This window comes from Gobio gobio, assembly GCF_949357685.1.
Source record: "Gobio gobio genome assembly, chromosome: 15".
In the NCBI taxonomy this organism is placed as follows: domain Eukaryota; kingdom Metazoa; phylum Chordata; class Actinopteri; order Cypriniformes; family Gobionidae; genus Gobio; species Gobio gobio.
Window position 1 is genome coordinate 37,838,991 of NC_137108.1, and position 26,564 is coordinate 37,865,554.

Below are 26,564 nucleotides of genomic sequence, written 5' to 3' on the forward strand. Positions count from 1 at the left end.
ACAATTTCATTAAGTTACTACAAATTATTTATTTATATATATATATATATATATATATATATATATATATATATATATATATATATATATATATATATATATATATATATATATATATATATATATATACACACACACACACTACAGACGATATGACGATATAACTCACACAAAATAATGTTTGCAACTTGGAACCATGCATTTAAGTTGTGGTAACAGGTCCCCTGAATTACTTTTTAGAGTTTTGGTCGAAACTGTTAACTGAAACGCTTTTAAGGGGTGATGTAAACCAAAAAAATGATGGGTTTCATCGGGTTAAAGGATGTTGGATATCTCCGAAATAATGTCTTACTTAACAGGGTTGTAGTTAGAAATTGATCCGTGTTATAAATAACATTTTGAAAGCCGCTACAATAGTTTCACCTCACCTACTTCCCTGGGCTGGCCCAGAGGCTGATTTTCCTGTGCTTGTATTGTGCTGTGATTACCTGTTGCGCAGGTAAATCCGTTCAGGATCGTGGGGTGGCGCCGTTATATGCGAGTAGGCTATCTGCGATTCCTTCCGCAACCGAAAGAAGGAAAAAAACTCCGATACCTGCCTACACTTGCTGCTGCATGGACAACACCCGTGTAGCCAATTATTTAATCGTTTTACAGTGTTTCCGATACATGAAACACTATATCCAGAGTGGTTTACGCTTTTGTGCTTTTGTATATTAAATTGTATCGGAGGTTATAGATGGAATAACAAATGGACGACTAGTTAAATCCTGGAGTTTCACCTGAAGCTTGCAAGAGTTCCTCGAGGAGTCCACACAGGGTATCAAGGGTGTGATACAGGAAGTACCTCTAATTTATCATGGTAAGTGCTTTTAACATCTCGAATTTACTTATTAAAATTACTGTTAAGGTAGCTAGAGTTAATAAATTAAGAGCTGCAGCTTGCTCTGAATCGTGTTAACAAAGTTGTAATTGTTCGATATGTAGGTATGGCTACTACAACAACAACAATGATTCGACAAAACAAATGATTATTTATAAGACATTTACGCCATTATTTTGCCATTATTTTTTTTTTTCATGCCAAAGTGAATCCCAAATCATGAGGATATGGCCCAATGTGCCCGGAATAACTTTTGAAATACATTTAGGATATTAGGTGGATAAAGTTTTGCTACACTATCAAAGAAAAAATCTCTATCAAGGAAATCTGAAGCACAACTTCATAAAATCCCAGGATTCATTGGAGGAAAAAAAAAGGAAATCGTTCCAGTTTATTTATACAAATCAAATGATGAAAATGTCAGTGGGTGAGGGGGGACAAAATCATAAAAATTAATTAACTTTAGAGTAATTTGAGTTCAAAAACAATATTTAAAAAATCCCTGAAAATAACATTTGTGGATTTTAATTTTTCTATTCAGATTCTGGGAGGGGAGCACACATAATCTCAGATTTACTGTTTATAACTTGAGAAGGGAGGAGATACTCCTTTATTTTAATTGTCATACTTAATTCTTAATCACCTGACTAAGCATTTACCAAAAGTATATTGCCTGGGGGTGAGTAGAAATGTGGTTTACATACTTTGTTTTGTTGTAGACCTGGACTGCATATGTCTGACTTAATAATATTCTTGTAAATCGAATCTATACAGGAGCTCAAAGGCAGTAGTTTTGTTTTTGTCATAGTCCAGTTTTGTCAAAGTGTCATAGGTTTTAACATTTCATAAGTCTTATAAAAGCACTCATAATAGAAAGCATTTTATAAATGTAATTTCCTCCTGTGTGCATGGTTACCACTGGCTCTCAGTTAATCAGTATATTCTTACACTTATTAACTCTTTAATTAACTTGTTAACTTATAAATTCTGCTGAACACCAGCTCTTCTGTCTAATGCAGTGAGATGCAAATGTTTAAAGTTGTAAGATGCATATGAAGCTTTATTTACCCAACAGTGTGTCAACATTCGATCACAGGTGACCATAGAGATGTGTTTGAATAAATAACCTGTCCTCTTTCTATCTCGCACAGGGGAGCAAAGAGAAATATCACTGGCAGACCCAGAATGTGAAGGTCAGTGGTGTGGACGACATGGTCCTCCTCTCCAAGATCAGTGAAGAAGCCATCACAGATAACCTCAAGAAAAGATACATGGATGACTACATTTTTGTATCCTTATGTCTGTAATGTACAAGAATTATTCGGTGTGGTATGCATCAATATACACAAACTTTCTAAAGTTCAGTAAGATTTTTTTTAAATATATTTTTTTAATTCAGCAGTGATGCATTATATTTATAAAGTAACAATAAATACATTAATAATGTTACAAAAGGGATTGTAACATTAAAGGTCCCATGGCATGGCATTTTTCTATTATTTTATAGTGTTTCCTGAGGTGTACTTATATTGTTAGTATGATTTTTACATCATAAAATGTCATAATTTAGAAATAAAAGGCATTTTGTCTATACTGCTGTTTGCCCTGTGGCTGACTGCCCTGTTTCAAGAGGCGTGTCTGCTGTGAGACTTCAGTAAAAACGCCCACTGTTGTGATTGGCTGACAGGGGGAGGGGGCGTGGTTTAACGAGGTCTACGACGCACGAGCTGCTGCCAGAGAGACGGATGGACCTGAGTTCACTTCTCATCAGTTCTCTCAGCATGTCTCAGTTCAGGGTGAACTGTTGTAGTTACTAGAATATACTTCAGGTTATTAGTTTATTTCTAGTCGGAGGGGCTGTCACTCATGTCAGAAAGTTAGTAACTTTAGTAAATTATGGATCAGCGCTGACTCGAGACGCGAACCGTTTAGAACGATTCAGTCCGATTTGGTGAACTTGTTCGGTTCACTAAAATGAACCGATTCAAAAGAATGATTCGTTCGCGAACCGGACATCACGGAGACGGAGCGATTGCTAACAAAGTTATTTATAGTACCTACAGAGTTATGAGAGCGCTGTCTGTCAGCGCGAGTTTATTGTGTTTGTATCTGAGAGTTCTGAATAAACACGAGTCCCAGTCACACCGAGTCCGTCTTCATCAACACATGCAATGTACCATTACAGCGAGATGAACGAGTTAGTAAGTTTGATTAAAGCATTATTTATAGATATGTTCCAATCATATGAAAAGCGTCAAAGCATTGAGTAACTTACACAGCGCAAACAAAGACACAACAGCAGTAATCGAATGTAATCCAGTTTATTGTGGGGAAAGCTGGCTAGCCTAGCCGGATACCCTCACGCTTACCCACCTTCTGCTTAATCTCACGCCGCGTTTGGTGCCTCCGCTGTGGGCCAGATGCAGTACTGGGGGTCGGGGATGTTGAAGGCCGAGCTTCGGCGTGCGTGAGGTTTATCTCTAAAGATGTGGCTCTGCCAATGTTAAGCAGAAACTCCCGACTGTATGCACATTTTAGAACCGATAGACGCGACGAGGACGTACAAAAACACTGACTCACAAGATAGAAAACACGAAAACACCGTTCTGTCGGGAGAGAGAGAAGCCGCAGTGTGTGCACGAATAAGAAATAATTAGCTACACATAAGAAATCACTGATCACAGATCAGAAGGAACTGAAAAAAGACTTCTGTTTTCATTTGTACATCCAAACACTGAGAAACTGCCAGCATTCACTCGTTCACAAGTAATGATCTCTCGAGCGTTTGCATGGGCGTGACAGATTCTCTGGGCGGAGGAAAGGGAGGAAACCGTTCCTGCTTGGACGTCAAACCAGGAGACTTCAGGATTGGCTCGTCTGGCCTGTCATTTTCTCAAAGGCAGAGAAAGACAGCCAGAACTCGGTTTTACACCGATCAACATTTCTATCCACTTGGGGACAATATTCAGGCTAGGGGAACTCATATTAATGTTGAAATACCTCATAAAATGAAAAATTCATGCCATGGGACCTTTAATGGAGTAATGACTGCTGAAAATTCAGCTTTGCCATCACAGGAATAATTAAATGTAAAAATATATTAAAACTAAAAACTTATTTTAAATTGTAACAATTTACAACATTTACAATATTGTTGTTTTTACTGTATTTTTGATCAAATAAATGCAGCCTTGTTAGCAAAACAGACTTTATTTAGGGAGTCAGGTATATCATATCTGAATATTACAGGGATTTGGGGGTAGGCTCATTTGACTTGCACCAAAAAGCGAACACTTAGCAACCACCCAGAACGCCCTAGCAACTGCATAGCAACACCCTGGCAACCGCCCACAGTACCTTAACATTGTGGTGGTGAGTTTTGCGCATGCAATCACTTATGTTTTCCTCAGAAAATGTAAATATCAGTGTAATTTTGCTATTTTGCAAGTTCTCCCACTTAGAAATCATGGAGGGGTCTGAAATTGTCATCGTAGGTGCATGTCCACTGTGAAAGACATAATCTAAAAAAAAAAATCCAGAAATCACAATGTTGTCAACTATCAACTATTTATTTGTATGATACAGCTACAAATAAGTATTTGAACACCTGAGAAAATCATTGTTAATATTTGGTACAGTAGCCTTTGTTTGCAATTACAGAGGTCAAACGTTTCCTGTAGTTTTTCACCAGGTTTGCACACACTGCAGGAGGGATTTTGGCCCACTCCTCTACACAGATCTTCTCTAGATCAGTCAGGTTTCTGGCCTGTCGCTGAGAAACACGGAGTTTGAGCTCCCTCCAAAGATTCTCTATTGGGTTTAGGTCTGGAGACTGGCTAGGCCATGCCAGAACCTTGATATGCTTCTTACAGAGCCACTTCTTGGTTATCCTGGCTGTGTGCTTCGAGTCATTGTCTTGTTGGAAGACCCAGCCTCAACCCATCTTCAATGCTCTAACTGAGGGAAGGAGGTTGTTCCCCAAAATCTCGCAATACATGGCCCCGGTCATCCTCTCCTTTATACAGTGCAGTCGCCCTGTCCCATGTGCAGAAAAACACCCCCAAAGCATGATGCTACCACCCCCATGCTTCACAGTAGGGATGGTGTTCTTGGGATGGTACTCATCATTCTTCTTCCTCCAAACACGTTTAGTGGAATTATGACCAAAAAGTTCTATTTTGGTCTCATCTGACCACATGACTTTCTCCCGTGACTCCTCTGGATCATCCAAATGGTCATTGGCAAACTTAAGACGGGCCTGGACATGTGTTGGTTTAAGCAGGGGAACCTTCCGTGCCATGCATGATTTCAAACCTTGGAAACGGTGGTCCCAGACTCCCAGCTCTTTTCAGGTCATTGACCAGCTCCTCCGGTGTAGTTCTGGGCTGATTTCTCACCTTTCTTAGGATCATTGAGACCCCAAGAGGTGAGATCTTGCATGGAGCCCCAGTCCGAGGGAGATTGACAGTCATGTTTAGCTTCTTCCATTTTCTAATGATTGCTCCAACAGTGGACCTTTTTTCACCAAGCTGCTTGGCAATTTCCCCGAAGCCCTTTCCAGCCTTGTGGAGGTGTACAATTTTGTCTCTAGTGTCTTTGGACAGCTCTTTGGTCTTGGCCATGTTAGTAGTTGGATTCTTACTGATTGTATGGGGTGGACAGGTGTCTTTATGCAGCTAACGACCTCAAACAGGTGCATCTAATTTAGGATAATAAATGGAGTGGAGGTGGACATTTTAAAGGCAGACTAACAGGTCTTTGAGGGTCAGAATTCTAGCTGATAGACAGGTGTTCAAATACTTATTTGCAGCTGTATCATACAAATAAATAGTTAAAAAATCATATATTGTGATTACTGGAATTTTTTTTTTAGATTATGTCTCTCACAATGGACATGCACCTACGATGACAATTTCAGACCCCTCCATGATTTCCAAGTGGGAGAACTTGCAAAATAGCAGGGTGTTCAAATACTTATTTTCCTCACTGTATATATATATATATATATATATATATATGTGTATAATATATACATGTATATCTGATTTGGACACATCTGTCCCTTTTCCCTGCTCTCCGTATGTCATCGATATGCATTTAAGAGAACCAAACTTCTAATAGCTCATCTCACGTCTTTTTTTCAACCTACCAGCCTCTGTTTTTGCCCTAACCACAACTCTTCAGACATACATTGGTCCTGTGCTGATATCAGTGAACCCCTTTAAACAGCTGCCGTATTTCACAGACCGTGAGATTGAACTGTATCAGGGAGCCGTAAGTACAGCATACCTAAATACATGAGTACGGAATGGAATTAAAGTTCAGATAAATAATCATTTCTGCAGGATAAGACATTTATACATGGCCAGACGGAGTAGAGAAATGCCATTACATGTCCAGTCTTGCCATTGTGCTTCCAAAGACTGCCTACGGATCTGTATTTATTATCTGTATCTTCCCATGGATGGCCAAATCATAGAAAGCACATATGCAAATCAGAAAGTGTTACTGGTTACAGATAATATCATTGCCTCAATTTCATGCAAATGTGACTTTTAATTTTCCAAGACAGCCGTATTAAACTGCACATGTATTCTGTCATTCCCAGGCACAGTATGAGAATCCCCCCCACATCTATGCTCTGGCTGACAATGTGTACCGCAACATGATGATTGACTCAGAGAACCAGTGTGTCATTATCAGGTCAGGGATCAAGGATCTGACGCCCTCACCATGAGGCACCCTTAAAGTATTTGTGTGGCATCAAATGTTTGCATTATATGTGATCTGAATGTGTCTGTGATACAGCGGAGAGAGTGGAGCAGGAAAGACAGTGGCAGCCAAGTACATTATGAGCTACATCTCGAAAGTCTCAGGAGGCGGGCCTAAAGTTCAGGTGAGTTTATCATCTGCTATATCAGGGTTTAACTAGGGTTTCTGGTGTGTTGCTAAATTAACTTAAAATCTCATGGGGGTACTTCAAGTAAATATTTTATGGCTTGTTTCCACTGAGTGGTATGGTACACAACAGTACAGTACGCAATTATTTCCATTTCGATGGCCAGAAGTTGGGAGTGGTACCAAATACCGTACCGTACAGCACAGTAGTCCAGTACCTAAAGGGTGGAGAATTGTCACTTGTGTGTGCTACAAGGGGAATGACGACACAAGAGGCACCATGTTTTAATATACAGTTAAAACACAATACCGTTGCAACACAATGTTTTTTTGTCTTGTGATAAACAGCCACATGCCGAGAAGTAAGAACAAGATCTGCTGTATGTCCTTCATTGTTGTTTACTGTGTCGCTTGCTTGTTCTTCGCGAGAGAATGTTGTCAATCGCTACTTTCTGATATACACCACACCTATCAAGTAAGGGTACTGTTGACGGTGGAAACGCAAGCCGGATCTGTCCAGTACTGTACTGTACTGTACTGCTCGGAGGAAACGAGCCATTAGGTCAAACAGGTGTGGCTAACAAAAAAGTTAGTGAATCCCTGGGCTAGATGACCATTTGCCTAAAGTGAGCCAGATTGAACTCAACCCAAAATCTATGGTTATGTTCAGACTGTAGGCTAATCAGATTTTTTCTCTAATCAGATCTTTTCAGTCAGACTGTGTGCACTATTAATTGCAAGTGATCAAATAAGATTTGTGTCTAGACATAACCAACCTATCTACATGGGTTGCTTTGGTAACGACGTAAGTGTAGCCACGTATGTGACAAGGCTTTCAAAACAGATGCAGAAAAAATGAATCATCTCGCTCTCCAAATAAGTGCCCTGTCAAGTCAAAATTATGAATTTTTTAACACCATCTGAATACTTCCTGCATTTCCATCACCAGTTTTGACATTATTGCTGTGTGTCACGTTAAGAGTGACAAAAAAACAGTTTGAGCAGCCAGAGCATCCAGACTGAGCCGCATCTGAAAAAATTGGATTGGAATCGCCTTTCAAATCTGATTTCATGTGTGTTTTGCAGTCCAGACTTTGAAAAACCCATCTGGATATGCAAAAAATCTAATTTCCGCTGGCCGTCTGAACATGGCTCATGTGAACTCATGGGTGTGGTTGTTTCTTTTGTTATTATTTCCCACATTTTGTGCTCATTGTATGTGAAACATTGCACCCTTGAAATCAACTAGTCGGTTATCCGAGATCAAAAACAGTGATCTCTTTGTTACTCTGTGACATTGAACATTTTGTTACCAGGTCTGACTAAGTAAATGGAAGAAATCAGGAACTGTAAAAAAATAATAATTTAAACTGCTTTTCATAGTTTAAACAAATGAACAGTGTTTAGTGTGCATACTTTAACTGTCTGTGATGTCATGTTGTTTCCTCTTTCATTGTTTAGCATGTTAAAGACATCATTCTCCAGTCTAACCCCCTCCTGGAGGCTTTTGGGAATGCCAAAACCTCCCGCAACAACAACTCCAGTCGCTTTGTAAGTCTTGCTGCAATGATTAGTCTCAGACTGATACACACACGCAAACAATTAATGTGTATAAGTGTGTGTGTGTAGGATATATGTATGTGTATTTAATAATAAAATAATAATTGTGTGTATATATTGTGTGTGTGTATGTATGTGTGTATATATATATATATATATATATATATATATACACACATAAAAATAATATATACATAAAAATAATATATACAGGTACTGGTCATATAATTAGAATATCATCAAAAAGTTGATTTATTTCACTAATTCCATTCAAAAAGTGAAACTGACTGATATATTTCAAATGTTTATTTTTTGTAATTTTGGTGATTATAACTGACAACTAAGGAAAATCCCAAATTCTGTATCTCAGAAAATTAGAATATTACTTGAGACCAATACAAAGAAAGGATTTTTAGAAATCTTGGCCAACTGAAAAAGTATGAGCATGTACAGCACTCAATACTTAGTTGGGGCTCCTTTTGCCTGACTTACTGCAGCAATGCGGCGTGACGTGGAGTCGATCAGTCTGTGGCACTGCTCGGGTGTTATGAGAGCCCAGGTTGCTCTGATAGTGGCCTTCAGCTCTTCTGCATTGTTGGGTCTGGCATATCGCATCCTCCTCTTCACAATACCTCATAGATTTTCTATGGGGTTAAGGTCAGGCGAGTTTGCTGGCCAATTAAGAACAGGGATACCATGGTCCTTAAACCAGGTACTGGTTGCCTTGGCACTGTGTGCAGGTGCAAAGTCCTGTTGGAAAATGAAATCTGCATCTCCATTAAGTTGGTCAGCAGCAGGAAGCATGAAGTGCTCTAAAACTTCCTGGTATACGGCTGCGTTGACCTTGGACCTCAGAAAACACAGTGGACCAACACCAGCAGATGACATGGCACCCCAAACCATCACTGACTGTGGAAACTTTACACTGGACCTCAAGCAACGTGGATTGTGTGCCTCTCCTCTCTTCCTCCAGACTCTGGGACCCTGATTTCCAAAGGAAATGCAAAATTTACTTTCATCAGAGAACATAACTTTGGACCACTCAGCAGCAGTCCAGTCCTTTTTGTCTTTAGCCCAGGCGAGACGCTTCCGACGCTGTCTGTTGTTCAAGAGTGGCTTGACACAAGGAGTGCGACAGCTGAAACCCCTGTCTTGCATACGTCTGTGTGTAGTGATTCTTGATGCACTGCCTCCAGCTGCAGTCCACTCTATGTGAATCTCCCCCACATTTTTGAATGGGTTTTGTTTCACAATCCTCTCCAGGGTGCGGTTATCCCTATTGCTTGTACACTTTTTTCTACCACATCTTTTCCTTCCCTTCGCCTCTCTAGTAATGTGCATGGACACAGAGCCCTGTGAACAGCCAGCCTCTTTTGCAATGACCTTTTGTGTCTTGCCCTCTTGTACAAGGTGTCAATGGTCGTCTTTTGGACAACTGTCAAGTCAGCAGTCTTCCCCATGATTGTGTAGCCTACAGAACTAAACTGAGAGACCATTTAAAGGCCTTTGCAGGTGTTTTGAGTTAATTAGCTGATTAGAGTGTGGCACCAGGTGTCTTTAATATTGAACCTTTTCACAATATTCTAATTTTCTGAGATAGTGAATTTCGGATTTTCCTTAGTTGTCAGTTATAATCATCAAAATTAAAAGAAATAAACATTTGAAATATATCAGTCTGTGTGTAATGAATGAATATAATATACAAGTTTCACTTTTTGAATGGAATTTTGAAATAAATAAACGTTTTGATGATATTCTAATTATATGACCAGCACCTGTATAATATGTAAATATAATTTTAAAGAGTAAAATGTATTTGTCTTTCATTTTAAAAGTACATATAATCATTATTATTATTTTTATTTATATATATATATATATATATATATATATATATATATATATATATATATATATATATATATATATATATATATATATATATATATATAAAATTGCAAATGATAAGATATTGAAATTTTAATAAAATAAAATAATAGTTATTAATCTTTTTAAAAGGAGCATGTTAGCCTCTCCGCTGTTCAGTCTGGAATCGGTATGCTATCTAGTTTTAAGAATGCCATTTGGGGCATGCTGGTTCTCAACATGTTATAGCTTGTTGTTGGCTGTTGCACGATTTGTTTGCAGGAGTGCAGTTTGTGTGTGTGTGGGTAGACTGTGAATTTGTAGTTCAGTAGGCTTTACTGCTCATTCCCTTTTCTGCAGTGGTACTGTATGTCAAATCTCATTATATGTAATAATGTCAGTGTACAAGCTTTGAGTTCACACTGCATGATACTGTATGTTTATTTCCTACCTCAGGGAAAATACTTTGAAATACAGTTCAGCCGAGGAGGAGAACCTGATGGTGGAAAGATCTCTAACTTCCTACTAGAAAAATCCAGAGTAGTGTCTCAGAACCATGGGGAAAGGAATTTCCATATATACTACCAGGTAAATCAGTGAACTCATGGAAACAAGTCCAAGAAAAGGTCATTTCAGGGAATGATGTGTAATGCAAGTTGGCACATTGTTGTGTGTCATGTTAGGACAGAATGATTTGAAGGCCAATTGTATTGTGTCATACTAGTAGCTTATGCTACTTAATCAGGGCGGTATTTAAGATTAGAGTTTTTAAATTGCATAAAAGTCCTGTATGTTGTTGATACCACTTTATCTCCGATGTTTCCGTGTCAGCTCTTGCAAGGAGCCACCAAGGATCAGAGAGAGAATTTGGGCGTCACAACCCCTGATTACTACTTCTACTTAAACCAGTCCAGCACCTACACTGTGGAGGACGTCAATGACAAGAAGGAGTTTGGAGACACAATGGTGGGTGTAAAGCTTTATATCCTAATACAAACCATCTGGTTGTGTTCCTGCCATTCAAAATATACTAGCTCATAATGATAAATTATACATATAACATTTTTAGGCAGCCATGTCTGTGGTCGGCCTATCTGTGGATGCCCAGGATACTGTGCTGCAGATTGTGGCGGCAATCCTCCATCTTGGAAACATCGCTTTCAGAGAGGAGGGCAACTATGCTATGGTGGAGAGTGAAGACTGTGAGTTTATTCATTTAGCACATCTGTGTATCCGATTCCAAGTGAGAAGTACAAAACAAGAAATTCTTGTATATGGATAAATATCTTACCTAATGTAATGAATTCACTTTCTCATTCTGCTGCAGTCCTGGCATTCCCGTCGTACCTTTTGGGAATCAATCAGGATGGTCTAAAGAGCAAATTGACCAGTCGCATCATGGACAGCAAGTGGGGTGGCAAGACGGAGACTATTTCTGTCACCCTAAACACGGAGCAGGCCTCCTTCACTCGAGACGCCCTGTCTAAAGCACTGTATTCTAGACTCTTTGACTACTTGGTTGATGTAAGTCAGTTAGATTCAAATTACCCCCCAAAAAAGTGTGTGTTTTGTGTTCCCACGTGTGGTGTATATATTGTTCAAAAGTTTGGGGTAGGAGTTTTTTGTTGAAAGAAATTAATACTTTTATTTAGCAAGGAAAGCTGCATTAAATTGATATTGAAATGATAAGTGACAGTGACAACATTAAAAATGTTACAGTAGATTTCTATTTCAAATATATGCAGTTTTTTTTTTTTTACTTTCTATTCATCAAAGAATCTGAAAACAAAATATTAAGCAGCATCTATTTTTAACATTGATAAAAATAAGAAATATTTTTAATGAGAATCAAATCAGCATATTATAATTATTTCTGAGAGATCATGTGACACTGAAGACTTGGAGTAATGGCTGCTCAAAATTCAGCTTTACCATCACAGGAATAAATTACATTTTAAAATATAGTAAAATATAAAATGGTAGTTTTCGATTGTTATATTTCTCAGTTCTACTGTATGTTTGATCAAATAAATGCAGCCTTGGTGAGTGTAAAAGACTTCTTTTTAAAAACACTAAAATATTATACTGACCCCAAACTTTTCAGAAGTGCCCTAAAAGTATGTACTCTTTTTGTGAAGAAAAAGTACATACTTTTGAATGTGTAGCAAAAGAGTAGACAAGCTTTGGGGGACATACTTTCACGTCATACAATTGCATCTTTGCTCTCTGTTGCATCCTGACACGCATTCTGTCACCTTAAACTGGCCTGTCAATCATCTTGTCACAGTTAAAATCCTCTCTATTTCATTTCAATTTAATTTCCTACCTTATCAGAGAGAAATGCAGTAGCACGTTTATCTCCAGTCGCGGGTCTTTCATGCGGTGAACTCTCCTCATAATAATGCATAGATAGATTAAACTTTATTAGTCCCTCAAAACCTTTATCTAAACCTCTCACTGTCGGTCGCTCATATCCGCCATGTTTTGTAGTTACTCATGTCATGTTTGTAGTTCTGAACCGAATCCTCCTCTAAAGCGCAATGGGTTGTGGGGAATATTAGCCATTATAGTGTGCACAGATCCACACTTCGAAAATCTACCGGAAATAGTAGTCCATCTGGGGACTTTTGACATACTCTTTTCAACATACTATGCTTTGGGATACACTAATCTGATCTCACATACTATTTAGGATGGATAGTATGGACATTGGGATAATGAAAAATTCAATTAAATTTGTTTCTGCTTGCATTTTCAGGCCATAAACAAGGCAATGCAGAAAGACCGTGAGGATTTAAACATTGGAGTTCTGGACATCTATGGCTTTGAAATCTTTCAGGTGAATTTAGTTGTATTTTCTAAATGCATTTCTTTTTTTTTCTTCTCATATTCATTTTAAATAATCTTATGCCTTTTCCTCTCCAGAAAAATGGATTTGAACAATTCTGCATTAACTTTGTGAATGAAAAACTGCAGCAGATTTTTATCGAGCTCACACTAAAAGCGGAGCAGGTGAGAATGATGACTTTTAATAAGCCAATACGAATAGGCCTCTATGGAAGTGTTTGCTGATGTTTTCCACTATCTCTTTTGCAGGAAGAGTACGTGCAGGAGGGAATCAAATGGACCCCCATTGAGTACTTTAACAACAAAGTTGTATGTGATTTAATTGAGTCCAAAGTGGTGAGTTTACACATTTTCTGTGTCAAAATGGTTGTCATGCATAACACCCATTCTACTAATGGCATCTAATGGGCACCTTAATAACCCAGAATCCAATTGGCATCATGAGCATCTTGGATGATGTGTGTGCCACCATGCATGCAAAAGGAGAGGGTGCAGACCAGACTCTGCTGCAAAAACTGCAGTCACAAATTGGCACTCATGAGCATTTCAACAGCTGGAACAAAGGTTTTATAGTGCACCACTACGCAGGCAAGGTAAGAGACACTTTTCAAATGTTCAAGTAGAGCTCTATAAATTGGTAAATGTCTATTTAGCAAACATCTTTAGCAAAATATCAATCTCAGGAATAAATGGTATACATAATCAAACTGTATAAAATGCCAGACAGAAATAGATAAAATTTAAATAAAATTTAAAAGTCAGACCCGGTTAGATAAACTGCTCACAATATTTATGTTGCACTCCAAATGTCAAGGAAATTTATATTGAAGTTAATATTTATAAGCAAATCCCTGCACTTACTCTGTATCCACTTACTTTGTATCCAGTCCGAATATCTAAAAATTCTTAAATCAAGATGTTTTCTGGGGGGAAAATCCAAATGAAAAGAGTTTTTGCTTAAATCAAGCAAAATTATCTGCCAATGGGGTAAGAAAAATTATCTTGTTTCTGTCCCAAACAGATTTCAAACTGAAACAAGGTTATTTTTCTTACCCCATTGGCAGACAATTGTGCTTGTTTTAAGCAAAAACAAAAAAAATTAAGCAAACTTAATTTTGCTTTTATTTGCCAGAAAACAAGAAAAAAATCTTGTCAATTTACTTATCTAGTAAATGCATCTTCATTTAAGAAATTTTTGATATTTATACTAAAAACAATACAAAAAATAAAAAATAAAAATAAGAAATAAGCATTTTTCCAGTGTAGTAATTTTGCACATATAAGTGAAGACTGACAGAAAGCAGAGAGGAAGGGGGATAATAATGTAGTCATATAATTATTTAATATTTGTTTTAAATATTAAAGTATTGTTAAAGCTGCATTCCGTAACTAGATTAAAAATCTAATTTTGAGCAAGTACATAACCAGCCAGTGTTCAAAACTATCCCTTTACCTTAGCCCGATTCAGAACGGTAAGCTTGTAATAATGTGTTATAATTTGAGTTGTATGGTGGATTTCAGCAGGAAATTCAAGCATGTCTTTGCGTCATTACGTCACGTCTGTATACATAAAGAAGGAGTCCGGCTAGTAGTAGTAACGCATGTGAGGATGCTGCAGGTGGTGGATCATTTATAGCCTTTTCTCACAGCAACTGGAATAATTTAACATAATTTTGATGGCGGATTGTAATCCAGAAAGGTCCAAACGACAATCCGTGACAACTGGAGATTCGCACGTAGTCAATAAGACTAGACCGTATGGAAATTAAAATCTACACATTATGCTAATACACACTAAATACTCATAGTCACGCAATGATGGTGTTGTTAACATTTAACAATTTGAGAAAAAAGTATAATAATAATAATTTGCACAGTTTGATGGGATCTGAACTAAGCGATTGTTGGATTTAATCACTGTTGGTAGCGTGATTTATTGTAATGCTTTTTTTCTCAGTCATTCAGAACAAAACTGGCAGACATGTTACATACTCATTTACTCACAGATGAAATTTTCCTGTTGAAACTTATTATTTTGGTCATACTTCCTACTCAGACGTATCTCTGAAGTATAGTGTCCACATCGGTGCAGTGACAGCCTATACATATTACTCAAAACATTAGATTCATCCACGCTGAGGAGGCGGGACGATGCACAACCCACGTAAAGATAATTCCACAACTAACTGCTATTGCAGGTTTCAAACAGAGATGGCGACAAAGAGGCAAAACTTACGGACTGCATCTTTAAATGCACAAAACAAATTTTTGGACCCGAAACCTCTTGGGTCAGACCTCAGGTGTTTCGGATCGAAGCGGACTCATGTAGACCTTTAGTGTGGCTACAACACTGCCCCCCTGTGGATGCAGTGTGTGTGTATCTCATAGCTGTGTCTTTTTACTAATTAAATGTACTGATTGAATCTATATTATTTCAAATCAGTTTGTCTTGATAATTTCCATAACAGCAATAATTTATCAAGTTCTTTGTCCCTGCACATTAACAGAGGAAAAGCAGTTTGGAGAATGGGTGGATTGAAAAATAACTGAATATAGATGCGTTTTAGGGAGTGCTTTCAGCCAGTAGATTCACACTGATATTGATTGTCTTCCTGGTGTGAGTAATGAGAGCCCTTATTTCCAGGTGTCTTATGATGTGAGCGGCTTCTGTGAGAGGAACAGGGATGTGCTGTTCAGTGACATCATCGAGCTCATGCAGAGCAGTGAGTTGTAAGTGGTTATTTGGCTATTTCAGCCCATGTCAGCTGAAGCTTTTTAAAAGCCTCTAAATGCACTCATGCACCGATGCAATTCAGCTGTAATTCCGTAATGAAATAAGTCGTATAAATAAATCATAAAATCAATATGGTGTAGCATTTTTATGGAGGATGAGGAGTTGTTTTTCTTCTTGTGAGAGATATTCTGTTGTGTATTACTTCGATAGAGTCAGCTCTGATTATGTCTTCCATGTGCTGCTAAAAGATAAACGGTATTATGGTTTCAGAGATGTTTGGTTAATCCCTTTTTCTGCTCATCTGCATAGCGCCTTCATCAAAGATCTGTTCCCAGAGAACCTTGAGGCTGAGAAAAGAGGCCGTCCCACAACTGCAGGTTCAAAGATTAAGGTGAAATAAACTGATTTAGAAAATAGAGAAATGCACACTTAACTGAACTAGAAACATTCCTACAATTTGATTTAAACCATGTATTATGTTTCAGTTCCTAACAAAATTACTGGACAACTTTACTTGCATTTTGTGCCTGGCGAGTGTTTTGGAGCCAGTGTGTAAACCTACAGTTTTGTGCTATATATGAATGTTGCATTATGCTCATACATTTATGTAATGCTATTGTTCATTTTCTGTCTTCTCCCCTTTCAGAAACAAGCAAATAATCTTGTCCAGACGTTAATGAAATGCACCCCTCACTATATTCGATGCATCAAGCCCAACGAGACCAAAAAGCCTCGCGACTGGGAGGAAAGCCGTGTCAAACACCAGGTGGAATATCTGGGACTGCGAGAGAACATCCGTGTGCGCAGGGCCGGCTACGCCTTCCGACGTGTCTTCAAGAAATTCTTGCAAAGGTAAAATCACCAATTAATAATGCCTGTCAAGACACCAAATGAACAAGAACTCAGAGTTAAAATGTGTCAGAACAAATTCATCTTGATAATGTCAGATATCAATGTTAGAACGGTATGTAATGGATTGCAATCAACCAATCAGCTGTTAAATTTAAGGACACAATTAGATAATACCAATTTGGGTTAACCAAAGGGTCAAATTAGCAATTCAAGAAAAAACACTTAAATGTCCCATGGCATGGATTTTTTTAAAAATTATTTTATAATGTTTCCTGAGGTGTACTTTTATATTGTTAGTATGATTTTTACATCATAAAATGTCATAATTTAGAAATAAAAGGCATTTTTTTCTATACTGATATTAGCCCTCTGGCTTGAATGCTCTGTTTGAAGGGGTGTGTCTGCTGTGAGACTGCAGTGAAAACGCCCACTGTTGTGATTGGTGGACATCTTTGCATTTGAAATGAGTATTAGAGTTTGTGGCGGAGGGGGCGTGATTTAGCGGGGTCTGCAGGCACTGCAAGAGAGGCCCTGTCCCAAATGGTAGGGCTGTGCAATTAATCGAATTTCGATTTCGAGAAAAAACTATTATTTTGCCATGTTCAGTTTTGCAAGAACACTCTTATTTTGTCTTGCGTTCTGAATGAAACGCGCACGCGCACATCCGCCCCTCCCGAAGCCACAATCTCTCTCAGTTCGTGAGTCACGTGTGCATATCATCCGCTGGAATGTAAAAACTCGGCGCGAGTAAAGATGGCAGAAGGAGGGCAGTTACAGCAGCGTTTGGTGAGCAAAAAAGGCAAAACCAACTCCGTTGTCTGGGAACACTTTGGCTTCGAGGAATCAGACGACGAGCAGAAACATGCTACGTGCAAGATTTGCTACATGGTAGTGGCTGCAACGCAAGGGAACATCACGAATTTGTTTAACCACTTGAAAATTAAACACAGAGTGATCTATGACAATCTAATATAGAAACAAAAACTGACGAGAGCAGGGATGCCGTGTAAACGTCCTTTTTTTCCTTCATATTTTTCAAATAATTCTCTCTTTGTATACTTTGTTCAATGCATGCGAGTGCTGCCATTTCGCCGTCTTCACCCAGGTTTAGTGCCAGAAGACGCGAATGAGAAGACGCGCGCGCTGTGAGAAAATGTGCGTCTCACACGTCTCACAGCGCGCAAATATTGAGTTCTCTTTCAAGTCTTGCTCTTGAACGGACAAACTCACACAAAACGTATGTCAACATGTCCATCTTGATGAGTATCCTAGCAGACATAGTCTGTATATGCCTTAAGTGAACTTTATACAGTCGAGAAAGACGACGCATATCCGAGCTTTAGGTCTTAAAGGGGCAGTATCATTAGGTCTTAAAGAGGCAGTAGCCTTTACTGCCGTCTGTTTAATGTCAAACAACAAAAGACAAGGACATCACTCACCGCTCTTGATTGAATAGCTTTTGTAAGTTTAATAGGATTCATCTTTAATTTATGCACTTAAATATGCAATGTTATTTTACATTTGATACATTTCTGTACCTGAAAACTAATGTTAGACATACCTGAAAAGCATATCTAGCCGAACCATATTGTTAATCTTATTTATTTGTGGTTATCATTTTTACGTGAATACTTTTATACTTTTGATTTGAATATATGTTATATTATTTATTTTAATAGTTCAAAAAGTACAACAAATGTTACAATTTCAATTGAATTGTTGAAAGGTGTATTTTTAATAAATGCAACACATTCCCAAATAATCGTTACATAATCGTGATTTCAATATTGACCAAAATAATCGTGATTATGATTTTTTTCCATAATCGAGCAGCCCTACCAAATGGCACACTTCATGTGCACTTTCAGTCTTTTGCACTTACAATGGCCACTGCGTGCGCGTGTCCGTTAAGTCCACGAGACCGCAGCGTGTCCCATTTGTCATTTTAGGGCTCAGAAGGGTGCTCGCGAGTGCCCCCTTTTAGGTCGATATGCGCCCTCGATGCGCACTTCTGCCGAGCCCGCACTGGTGCGAGCTACGCAGCGGACTTCTTCCCGGCAGTCAAAGCGGCATTACGTCGTAAATGTGTGGACTCAGAGGAAGACCGTGAGGGTTTAGGGTGCCATTTGGGACAGGGCCAGAGAGACGGACTGGGCACTTGTAGACCAGAAAGACAGCTGGAGAAAGATTGCTGAGAAGATTTACTGAGTTGTTGAGAGTGTGAGTTTATTTTTTTTGTATCTGAGAGTTCTGAATAAACACGAGTCCCAGTCACGCCGACCCTGTTTTCTTCCTCCTTATTCTACGAACTTTGTAACATTTGAACCCCTCTCGAATACTTTTACTACTTTTTTTTTTTTTACTATTACAGCTGTCGAGATGAACGAATCGTGAAAGTGTTGATTATAGCATTATTTTTAGATATTTTCCCATCACATGAAAAGCTGCAGTGATGAGCATTTGAGTACACAGACAGTCTGTTTATATCTTGAATGCATTGATCTCGTCATTGCAGCGCTATTTCTCTCACAAAATGCTTTCACCACAACTAACAGCAAACACAATATTGACATGAATACAGTAAGAGCTTCATTGTGCAGCATAACAGTGTCATTCGTTATAACAGCAGTTTGGGCAAGTGTGCAGATACACTCGCAATGTGTGATTGACAGCTCCGAACATTATAAAGAGAGTGTTCTTTGATCGCTAATCTAGCGTCTAATCAAAATTTAAATAACAGATTTGTTTCATGCTACTAACAGAAACGATGTGAAGTTGATCGCTTAGTCACTGGCTTGATTCACGGATGCATAAACAGTATTAAACGATTTAGAAAGAAAGTCTGTTTGAATTTTCCATTTTCTCTAAATTCTATGGGCGGGCAAAGCAGAGGAAGGGGAGGTAACCTTTCCCTGTATGACGGCATACAGGGACGATTCCAGATCGGCTCGTCTGAGCTTTCATTTTCTCAAAGGCAGAGCAGGATACCCAGAACTTGGTTTACGCCTATCGAAATTTCTAGCCACTTGGGGACCATATACAGGCTAGGGGAACTCATATTAATGTTAAAAAACCTCATAAAGTGAACTTTTAATGTCATGGGACCATTAAGCAAAACATGGTCAGGTCAAAGTGTTTAAATAATTTTGGTCCCAAATTTGTATCAGTTTTACTGGTAGTCCACGGTTTGAAGAATTGTTTGGTATATGTCACAGTTTACTTTATAGTTAATTTATGTAAGTGAGGATCGCAAAATGGTGTCCTGCACCCACTAGTAAAAAATTATATCTGGTGTCTGAATAAATTTTGGTTTGACTGTATTGAACTGTTCTATTATATTTTCTCAGATATGCCATCTTGACCAAAGAAACATGGCCCAAGTGGAGCGGAGATGAGAAACAGGGTGCCCTGCACCTTTTAAAATCTGTCAACATGGACTCTGACCAGTACCAGCTTGGCAAGACCAAAATCTTCATCAAGGCCCCGGAATCTGTATGTATTATCCCGTGTCACATTAGAATATGAGCATGCAAATTTCTACTGACACTGCAGCGGTTGCAAAATGATATTACACTCTGCAGATTACTTCTACATAATTCAACATATGATACATAAAACATTTTTAAAATATGCGATATACTGCAATCCTGCAAATTTTAAATTTCATTATTTTAATTCGGCTAAAATGTCACGCTGTGGCATATCAGTCCTCTACTGGTTACATGTCTTCACGTGATACGATTTCACAGGGCAGAGTTCAACAAAAACTGCTAAAAAAATGCTAAACTTCTTCGCTTGAGCATGTTTTTCCTGTCTCTCGCATTTGCATGCATATGAATCAAGGGTGTAGTTTTGGTTTGAACATTGGGGGGTTGAAGTGTGAACTGTTTAGCCGGGTCCCAGGGCATTCTCCCTCATTAGATACATTTGTTAGCTTGTTTGTTTGTTGCTTTGTTTTTGCAAAATGGTCTTTTGTGGTATAATTTTACTCAAAGAACTTACTTACAATTTTCTTATACTGAAAATGTAAATTTTCTGTCATCTCTTGGAATATCTGACATTTATTAGTAAAACACATTTTACACATGGGACAAACCAATTGTTTAGTCAATAATATAAAGAAAGTCCATACTTTAAAGCTCTTTCTAACTTGTATTTGGCCTTATGGAAAAAGTTTTGGATACCCCTCCACCATATAATAATCCAATTAATTACATTACCATTTGGAACCATGTTATCTTCCTGTGTTGCCATTGTAACTCCTTTTTTTCAGAGGTGGGTCTGTTTATATTCATCATGGACAAATTGAATTACTTCAGTTTAGCTACTTAAATGCATTCCTTTGCCGTTGTGCAAAAGATTAAACGTAATTCAGTCGTATTAAGTGAATATTCTTCAGCTGTTGTTCAAATGGCTTCGTATTTTTCCAAAACATTGTTTATACAGGATATTTTGTATGTTCACACACACTTCTCAGTTATTTTGGTCATTTCGTGGCTTGTCTTTGCATTTTGTTGATATTCTGAAAACACGATGATGACTATGAAAAATAAGTATGACATCTCGATTTTCAGTTGTTTCTGCTGGAGGAGATGAGGGAAAGAAAATACAATGGATATGCTCGGGTAATTCAACAAGCCTGGCGCAAACACATCGCTGTGCGCAAGTATGTCCGCATGCGAGAGGAAGGTAAGCGCTAACTCAAATTCCTCACTTTGATATCTGCATAATAATAATTTAGACATTTGTTGATGTATAAAGACGGCCAAGTTTGTGTAAATTCTGTCTGGATCCCATTGCTCTTCTTTCTTCTGTATCAATCAATAAAAGCCTCAAATAAACTATAAGGCCTTGGGAATACAATCAGATGAAATTCAAATTAAATCACTTTACTGCTTTATTGATTCCAGCCTCTGACCTCCTGTTGAACAAGAAGGAGAGACGAAAGAACAGTCTGAACCGTAATTTCATGGGAGACTACATCGGCACAGACAACCATCCGGAGATTCGGCAGTTTGTGGGTCGTAGGGAGAGGATTGACTTTGCTGACGTGGTGGTCAAATACGACCGCAGATTTAAGGTGTGACTCAAAATCCCCTTTGATACTGCAACTCATGGGTCACTTCCCCTGTAACTGTCAAGTAGTGTTTTGTACTAGATTACTTAAGCTGCTCCACAACAGATGTTTCGTTCTGCACATCTGACATATTTCATGTGATCACATGCTCAAATGCTGTTTCAACACCCACAGAACGTCAAGCGTGACCTCATTCTCACCCCTAAGTTCCTCTATCTGATTGGACGCGAGAAGGTGAAACAGGGTCCTGAGAAAGGCCAGATCCAGGAGGTCTTGAAGAGGAAGATTGAGGTGGAGAAGATCCAGTCTGTCTCTCTTAGGTACTTTATCATGCAAAATGCATGATAACCTTTATGACTTGAATGTTCTCCCTACATTACAGCAGAATGAAAATTGTTCTAACACTAAAGTACTTCAGCAAGCATTTAAGCAAGTTTTTGTCATTTTTGTGAATTGCATAATGATGATGGGTGGATCTCTTTCCTCAGCACACTACAGGATGACCTCTTCATACTGCACGAGGATCAATATGATAGTGTGCTGCAGTCTGTCTTTAAAACGGAGTTCCTCAGTCTGCTGTACAAGCGCTACGAGGAAAAAACACAGAAAAAGTTGCCGCTCAAGTTCAACAACCTGTGAGCAATGTTTCACTCACTGTGAAATGTATCATGTGCTGTATTACATCATACTCAGAAAAAGTATCATGCGCATATGTTGGTCTTGTAATTCTAACATTCAAAAATTTTCTCTCTCAGACTCGAATTTAAGGTAAAGAAAGGGGGATGGGGCCCGTTTGCATCTGCTGGCTCTCGACAGATCCAGTTTCAGATGGGTCAGGGGGACGATGCAGTTCTCAAGCCGAGCAGCAAGGCCTTGACTGTCAGTATTGGCCCCGGTCTGCCTAAAAACGCAAGTGAGTGTTGAAATTATGTATTTTAGTAAAACTAGTTTTAGGGGATTATAGGACCATGGGTAAAGGAATAGTTCACCCTAAAATGAAAAATAATGTATTCACCCTTGTATGGATTTTATTCCTTCTGCTGAACACAAAAGAAGATATTTTGAAGAATATGGGTAACCAAACATTAATGGGCCCCATTGACTTCCATAGTGTTTTTTTCTCACAAACTATAAGTCAATGGTGCCCATCAACTGTTTGGTTACCCATATTCTTCAAAATATCTTCTTTTGTGTTCAACAGAAGGTAGGGGTGTAAATCGTCACTGGTCTCATGATTCAATTCGATGACGATTATCATGTCAACGATTCGATATCATGATGCATTGCATCCATTTTTGTCAAAGACTACAAGCAGTCAGATATATATGAACTCCCTTTTTATTTGATCTGCACCAAGAAAGTGCACTTCCTGATGGAGCAAACATCAAACACAGCAGACAACAGGACCATTTAAAACTAACAAACAGTAGTAAATACTAAAATCGCATGAAAGTAATGTAGGCCTACTTAAGTTACAATAACGCTCGCACACGCGCATGCAGCCTCACAGCCTTGCACGCACGCAAATGCACGCACATGCTGTAAATGTTAAAATAGTAGGTGCATTTTTTTATTACTCGCTTTTGTGTTTAGTCTCCCTCCCCCATTTTATGCGTATGATGTCAGAGAAACGTCAGTAGGCTATAATCGATTATATTTGGGTTGGTATGATTTTGAAATGTTTCTGAAAAACGTCTCTTAAGGCCTGTGCACACCGGGGCGCTTATCGCGCGTTCTTATCGCCAGCGTTTCTCCAATCGATTTTCACTGGCGATGAGTGAACGTGCAAATTCAGTAGATGGCGCTCCCGGAACACAAGGTGGGGCTGCGCCACTTTACGCTTCTGACACTCACTTGTCACACAGAAGAAGAAGAGAGACCTTGCCAAAACCATTCACACACTTTTTGCTAACTGGCAAGCAGCATTAGCAGCTCCTCTTCTTTGGCCCCGTCCCAAATGGCACACTTCATGTGCACTTTCGGTCTTGTGGACTTACAATGGCCTGTGTGTGCGTGTGTCCATTAAGTCCACGAGACTGTAGGGTGTCCCATTTGTCATTTTAGGTCTCAGAATGGTGCTCGCGAGCACCCCCTTTGAGTTGTGTTTTACTGTAACTTCAGCAGCTCCAGGCATGTGAACAAAAGCGCCGATCTCATTGGTTGGCAAGTTTTTGAAACAAAAAAACGAACCCAAGGCGTTTTTTTTTTTAAATTACGCTTTTATGCCTGGTGTTTTGCGTGTTGGTGTGCACACTCACATTGGCGCCCTTTGTTTATGCTGCCTTCACGTGCTATCGGAATTATCGTAAATATGAGTTTCCTACGTAAAAATTGCACATGAACGCCCTCCCACTTCAAAATTTGAATGCGATGAACTCGTAATCACGACTTCAGAAGTGGGAATTATCACATTTCCGATAGCACGTGAAGGCGGCATTAGTCACAAACATCGTTAAACATCGGCGATAAACGCACGCGAAAATCGCCCCGGTGTGAACAGTCCTTTATGCTCACCAAGGCTACATTTATTAGATCAAAAATACAGTAAAACAGTGATATTGTGAAGTATTATTTCAATTTAAAATAACTGTTTTCTATTTTAATATATGTATATTTTAAGATGTCAATTATTTCTGTGATGTCAAAGCTGAATTTTCAGTCTTCAGTGTCACATAATCCTTCAGAAAACATTGAAAACAGTTGTGTTGCTTAATATTTTTGTGGGAAACTGTGCTACATTTTTGGTAACACATTTATCAATTCTACAGGACCCACTCGGCGTGACAACCGAAAGAGCAGGTACATAGGAAACCAGAATCGCAATGAAGGCCAGTATTCACGTGGTAAGACCACAGTTTTATGTATTTCACAAGAAATGCTACTGAACTGTTTTAGAAATGGTTTTAAAATGTTTTTATGGCTTGTGATTTTCAGAAGCTCCCAAGTCTGATGGTCGAGGCAGAGGAACCAAAGGGCAGACCACCATTAGGAACTCTCTGCTCCGTCAGCAGTCCAGTATGGATCAGCCCACTCTTCCCCGACTCCAGGGATCTCGCCGCAGTCAGTGCGAGAGCCAGATCTACACCGATATGGGCTTTATGAAAGTTCCTGATCAAGGCGTGGCAGGGTGAGATGATGGATCATATGACAGCAGGAAGTTCAGATAAAAAGCCATTATCAGTATTTTAACCATACTAACTGAAGACTTTACAATCTTAAAACCTGTTCAGATGGAACTAGTTTTCACAGATCAGTACATGACAGACAATTGTGTATATGACACAGTTATGTTAATAATTGTAACTCAAACTTGTTTTGGGCAAATCAATTGTCAATTAGGTTAATTATTTTTTTATTTTATTTTTTTATTTCTATTTTCAGTTTGTCATTTAGAATTTTAGTATTTAGTTTTATTAGAGATACCTTAAACTAAAAATATAGTTTTATATAAATATATTAATATATGTTAATATATTTAGTTAGTTTTGGGGTATTGGAAATGTATTAATATTTAGTTTACCAGGGTTTTTGTTTCTGGTTATTTCAGTCTTTCAAAGAAAATAAACTCTCTTTTCTCTCAGGATGCATCGCAGACGTTCGAAAGAGCACAAGCCTCTCCCAGGGTCAGGGCGACCCAAACCCAAACCCAAACCCAAACCTCGCACCCCACAATGCAGAGCACTCTACGCTTATGATGCTCAAGACACAGATGAGCTCAGCTTTCAAGCAGATGAAATCATAGAAATCCTAAGTGAAGGTAATCTATTTTTATACCATTAAAAGTGATCTTTATACAGACTATACTGAGTAAGTGAATTCTGCACTAACCCAAGATGTGCTTGTCTGAACAGACCCCTCAGGTTGGTGGAGTGGCCGTCTTCGAGGAAAGGAAGGCATGTTTCCTGGCAACTACGTTGAGAAGATCTGAACTGGCATGCTATTGGACAAAATGTGATTCGTTGCAGAAATTAGATCAAGAAGAACAAAGCATCAGCATTATATCAAAGCAGCTTGTTTGCCAAGTCATATCCCCAAGTGCATGGATGTTCACTGCGAAAAGGTGCCATTCTGACAAAAATGTGTTAATATTCAGTAAGATCTTTCTTTAGACCCCTGATGAACTTTTATGTGATTAATTTTTTATAGAAAGTGATTTTAGACACAAACGTAGAAGAAAAACTATACCTTTGTTTCACCATAGGTTTTTAAATGCGTGTTTGGAGAATAGAATGGGTAAATCAATATTTTAATGTACTGTATTTTACTTAAGTTGTATTTTTAAAGATCCAAATTCTACGTCTTTCTTTTTTTACCGATATTGTGCAATTGTATAAAATCAAAAAAGCTGTTTTCAGATACTCGGAGTACAAAAATAAAATGGAACAATTTTTTGGTACATTTTTCCACTATGCGCATCATGAACAGTATTATGTTAGTTCATTTGGCAATCACATTTTCCCTCATAGACACATTTCCTAATAATGCACTAAGATGGAGTGGGACATATTAAAGAATTCATTGCCGTTGTATTTATTTATTTATTGCTTTTAATTTACATCACAGTCGTGAGCCATAATGTGCTACTACTTGTAAGTTGCAGGTGTTAGAGCAAAGGACTTTGATACATTTTTGGTTTATTTTCTTCAAAGAGAAACTGTAATGTAAAAATTTAAAAATGGATAAAATAATTGTGTCAACGTTTATAAGTATACTAGTCTATCCTTGGTCTCAAAGGTAACACACATGGACTAAAAACTACAAACGCCCACTCATTTTAGGGTCTTTCGTGACTCCGCAGAACTACACTTTCCAGCACACAGTGTGACGTCAAGACGTAATTCGAGGAG

General features: G+C 38.4%; 1 protein-coding gene across 1 annotated transcript; it reads left to right on the forward strand.

The window, feature by feature from the left end:
- Positions 1-497: 497 nt before the first annotated feature.
- On the forward strand, positions 498-26,418 carry myo1eb (myosin IEb). Its single transcript, XM_079838050.1, has 27 exons — positions 498-862; positions 2,035-2,172; positions 6,068-6,157; positions 6,492-6,586; positions 6,692-6,779; positions 8,243-8,332; positions 10,664-10,795; positions 11,039-11,173; positions 11,277-11,409; positions 11,535-11,731; positions 12,966-13,046; positions 13,133-13,219; positions 13,304-13,390; positions 13,480-13,647; positions 15,699-15,784; positions 16,098-16,179; positions 16,435-16,640; positions 19,988-20,132; positions 21,215-21,329; positions 21,551-21,720; positions 21,892-22,037; positions 22,206-22,352; positions 22,473-22,630; positions 24,486-24,560; positions 24,652-24,844; positions 25,299-25,474; positions 25,569-26,418. Exons 1-27 carry the CDS (start codon positions 860-862, stop codon positions 25,643-25,645), a joined length of 3,300 nt encoding a protein of 1,099 aa, XP_079694176.1. The 5' UTR covers positions 498-859; the 3' UTR covers positions 25,646-26,418.
- Positions 26,419-26,564: the final 146 nt, after the last annotated feature.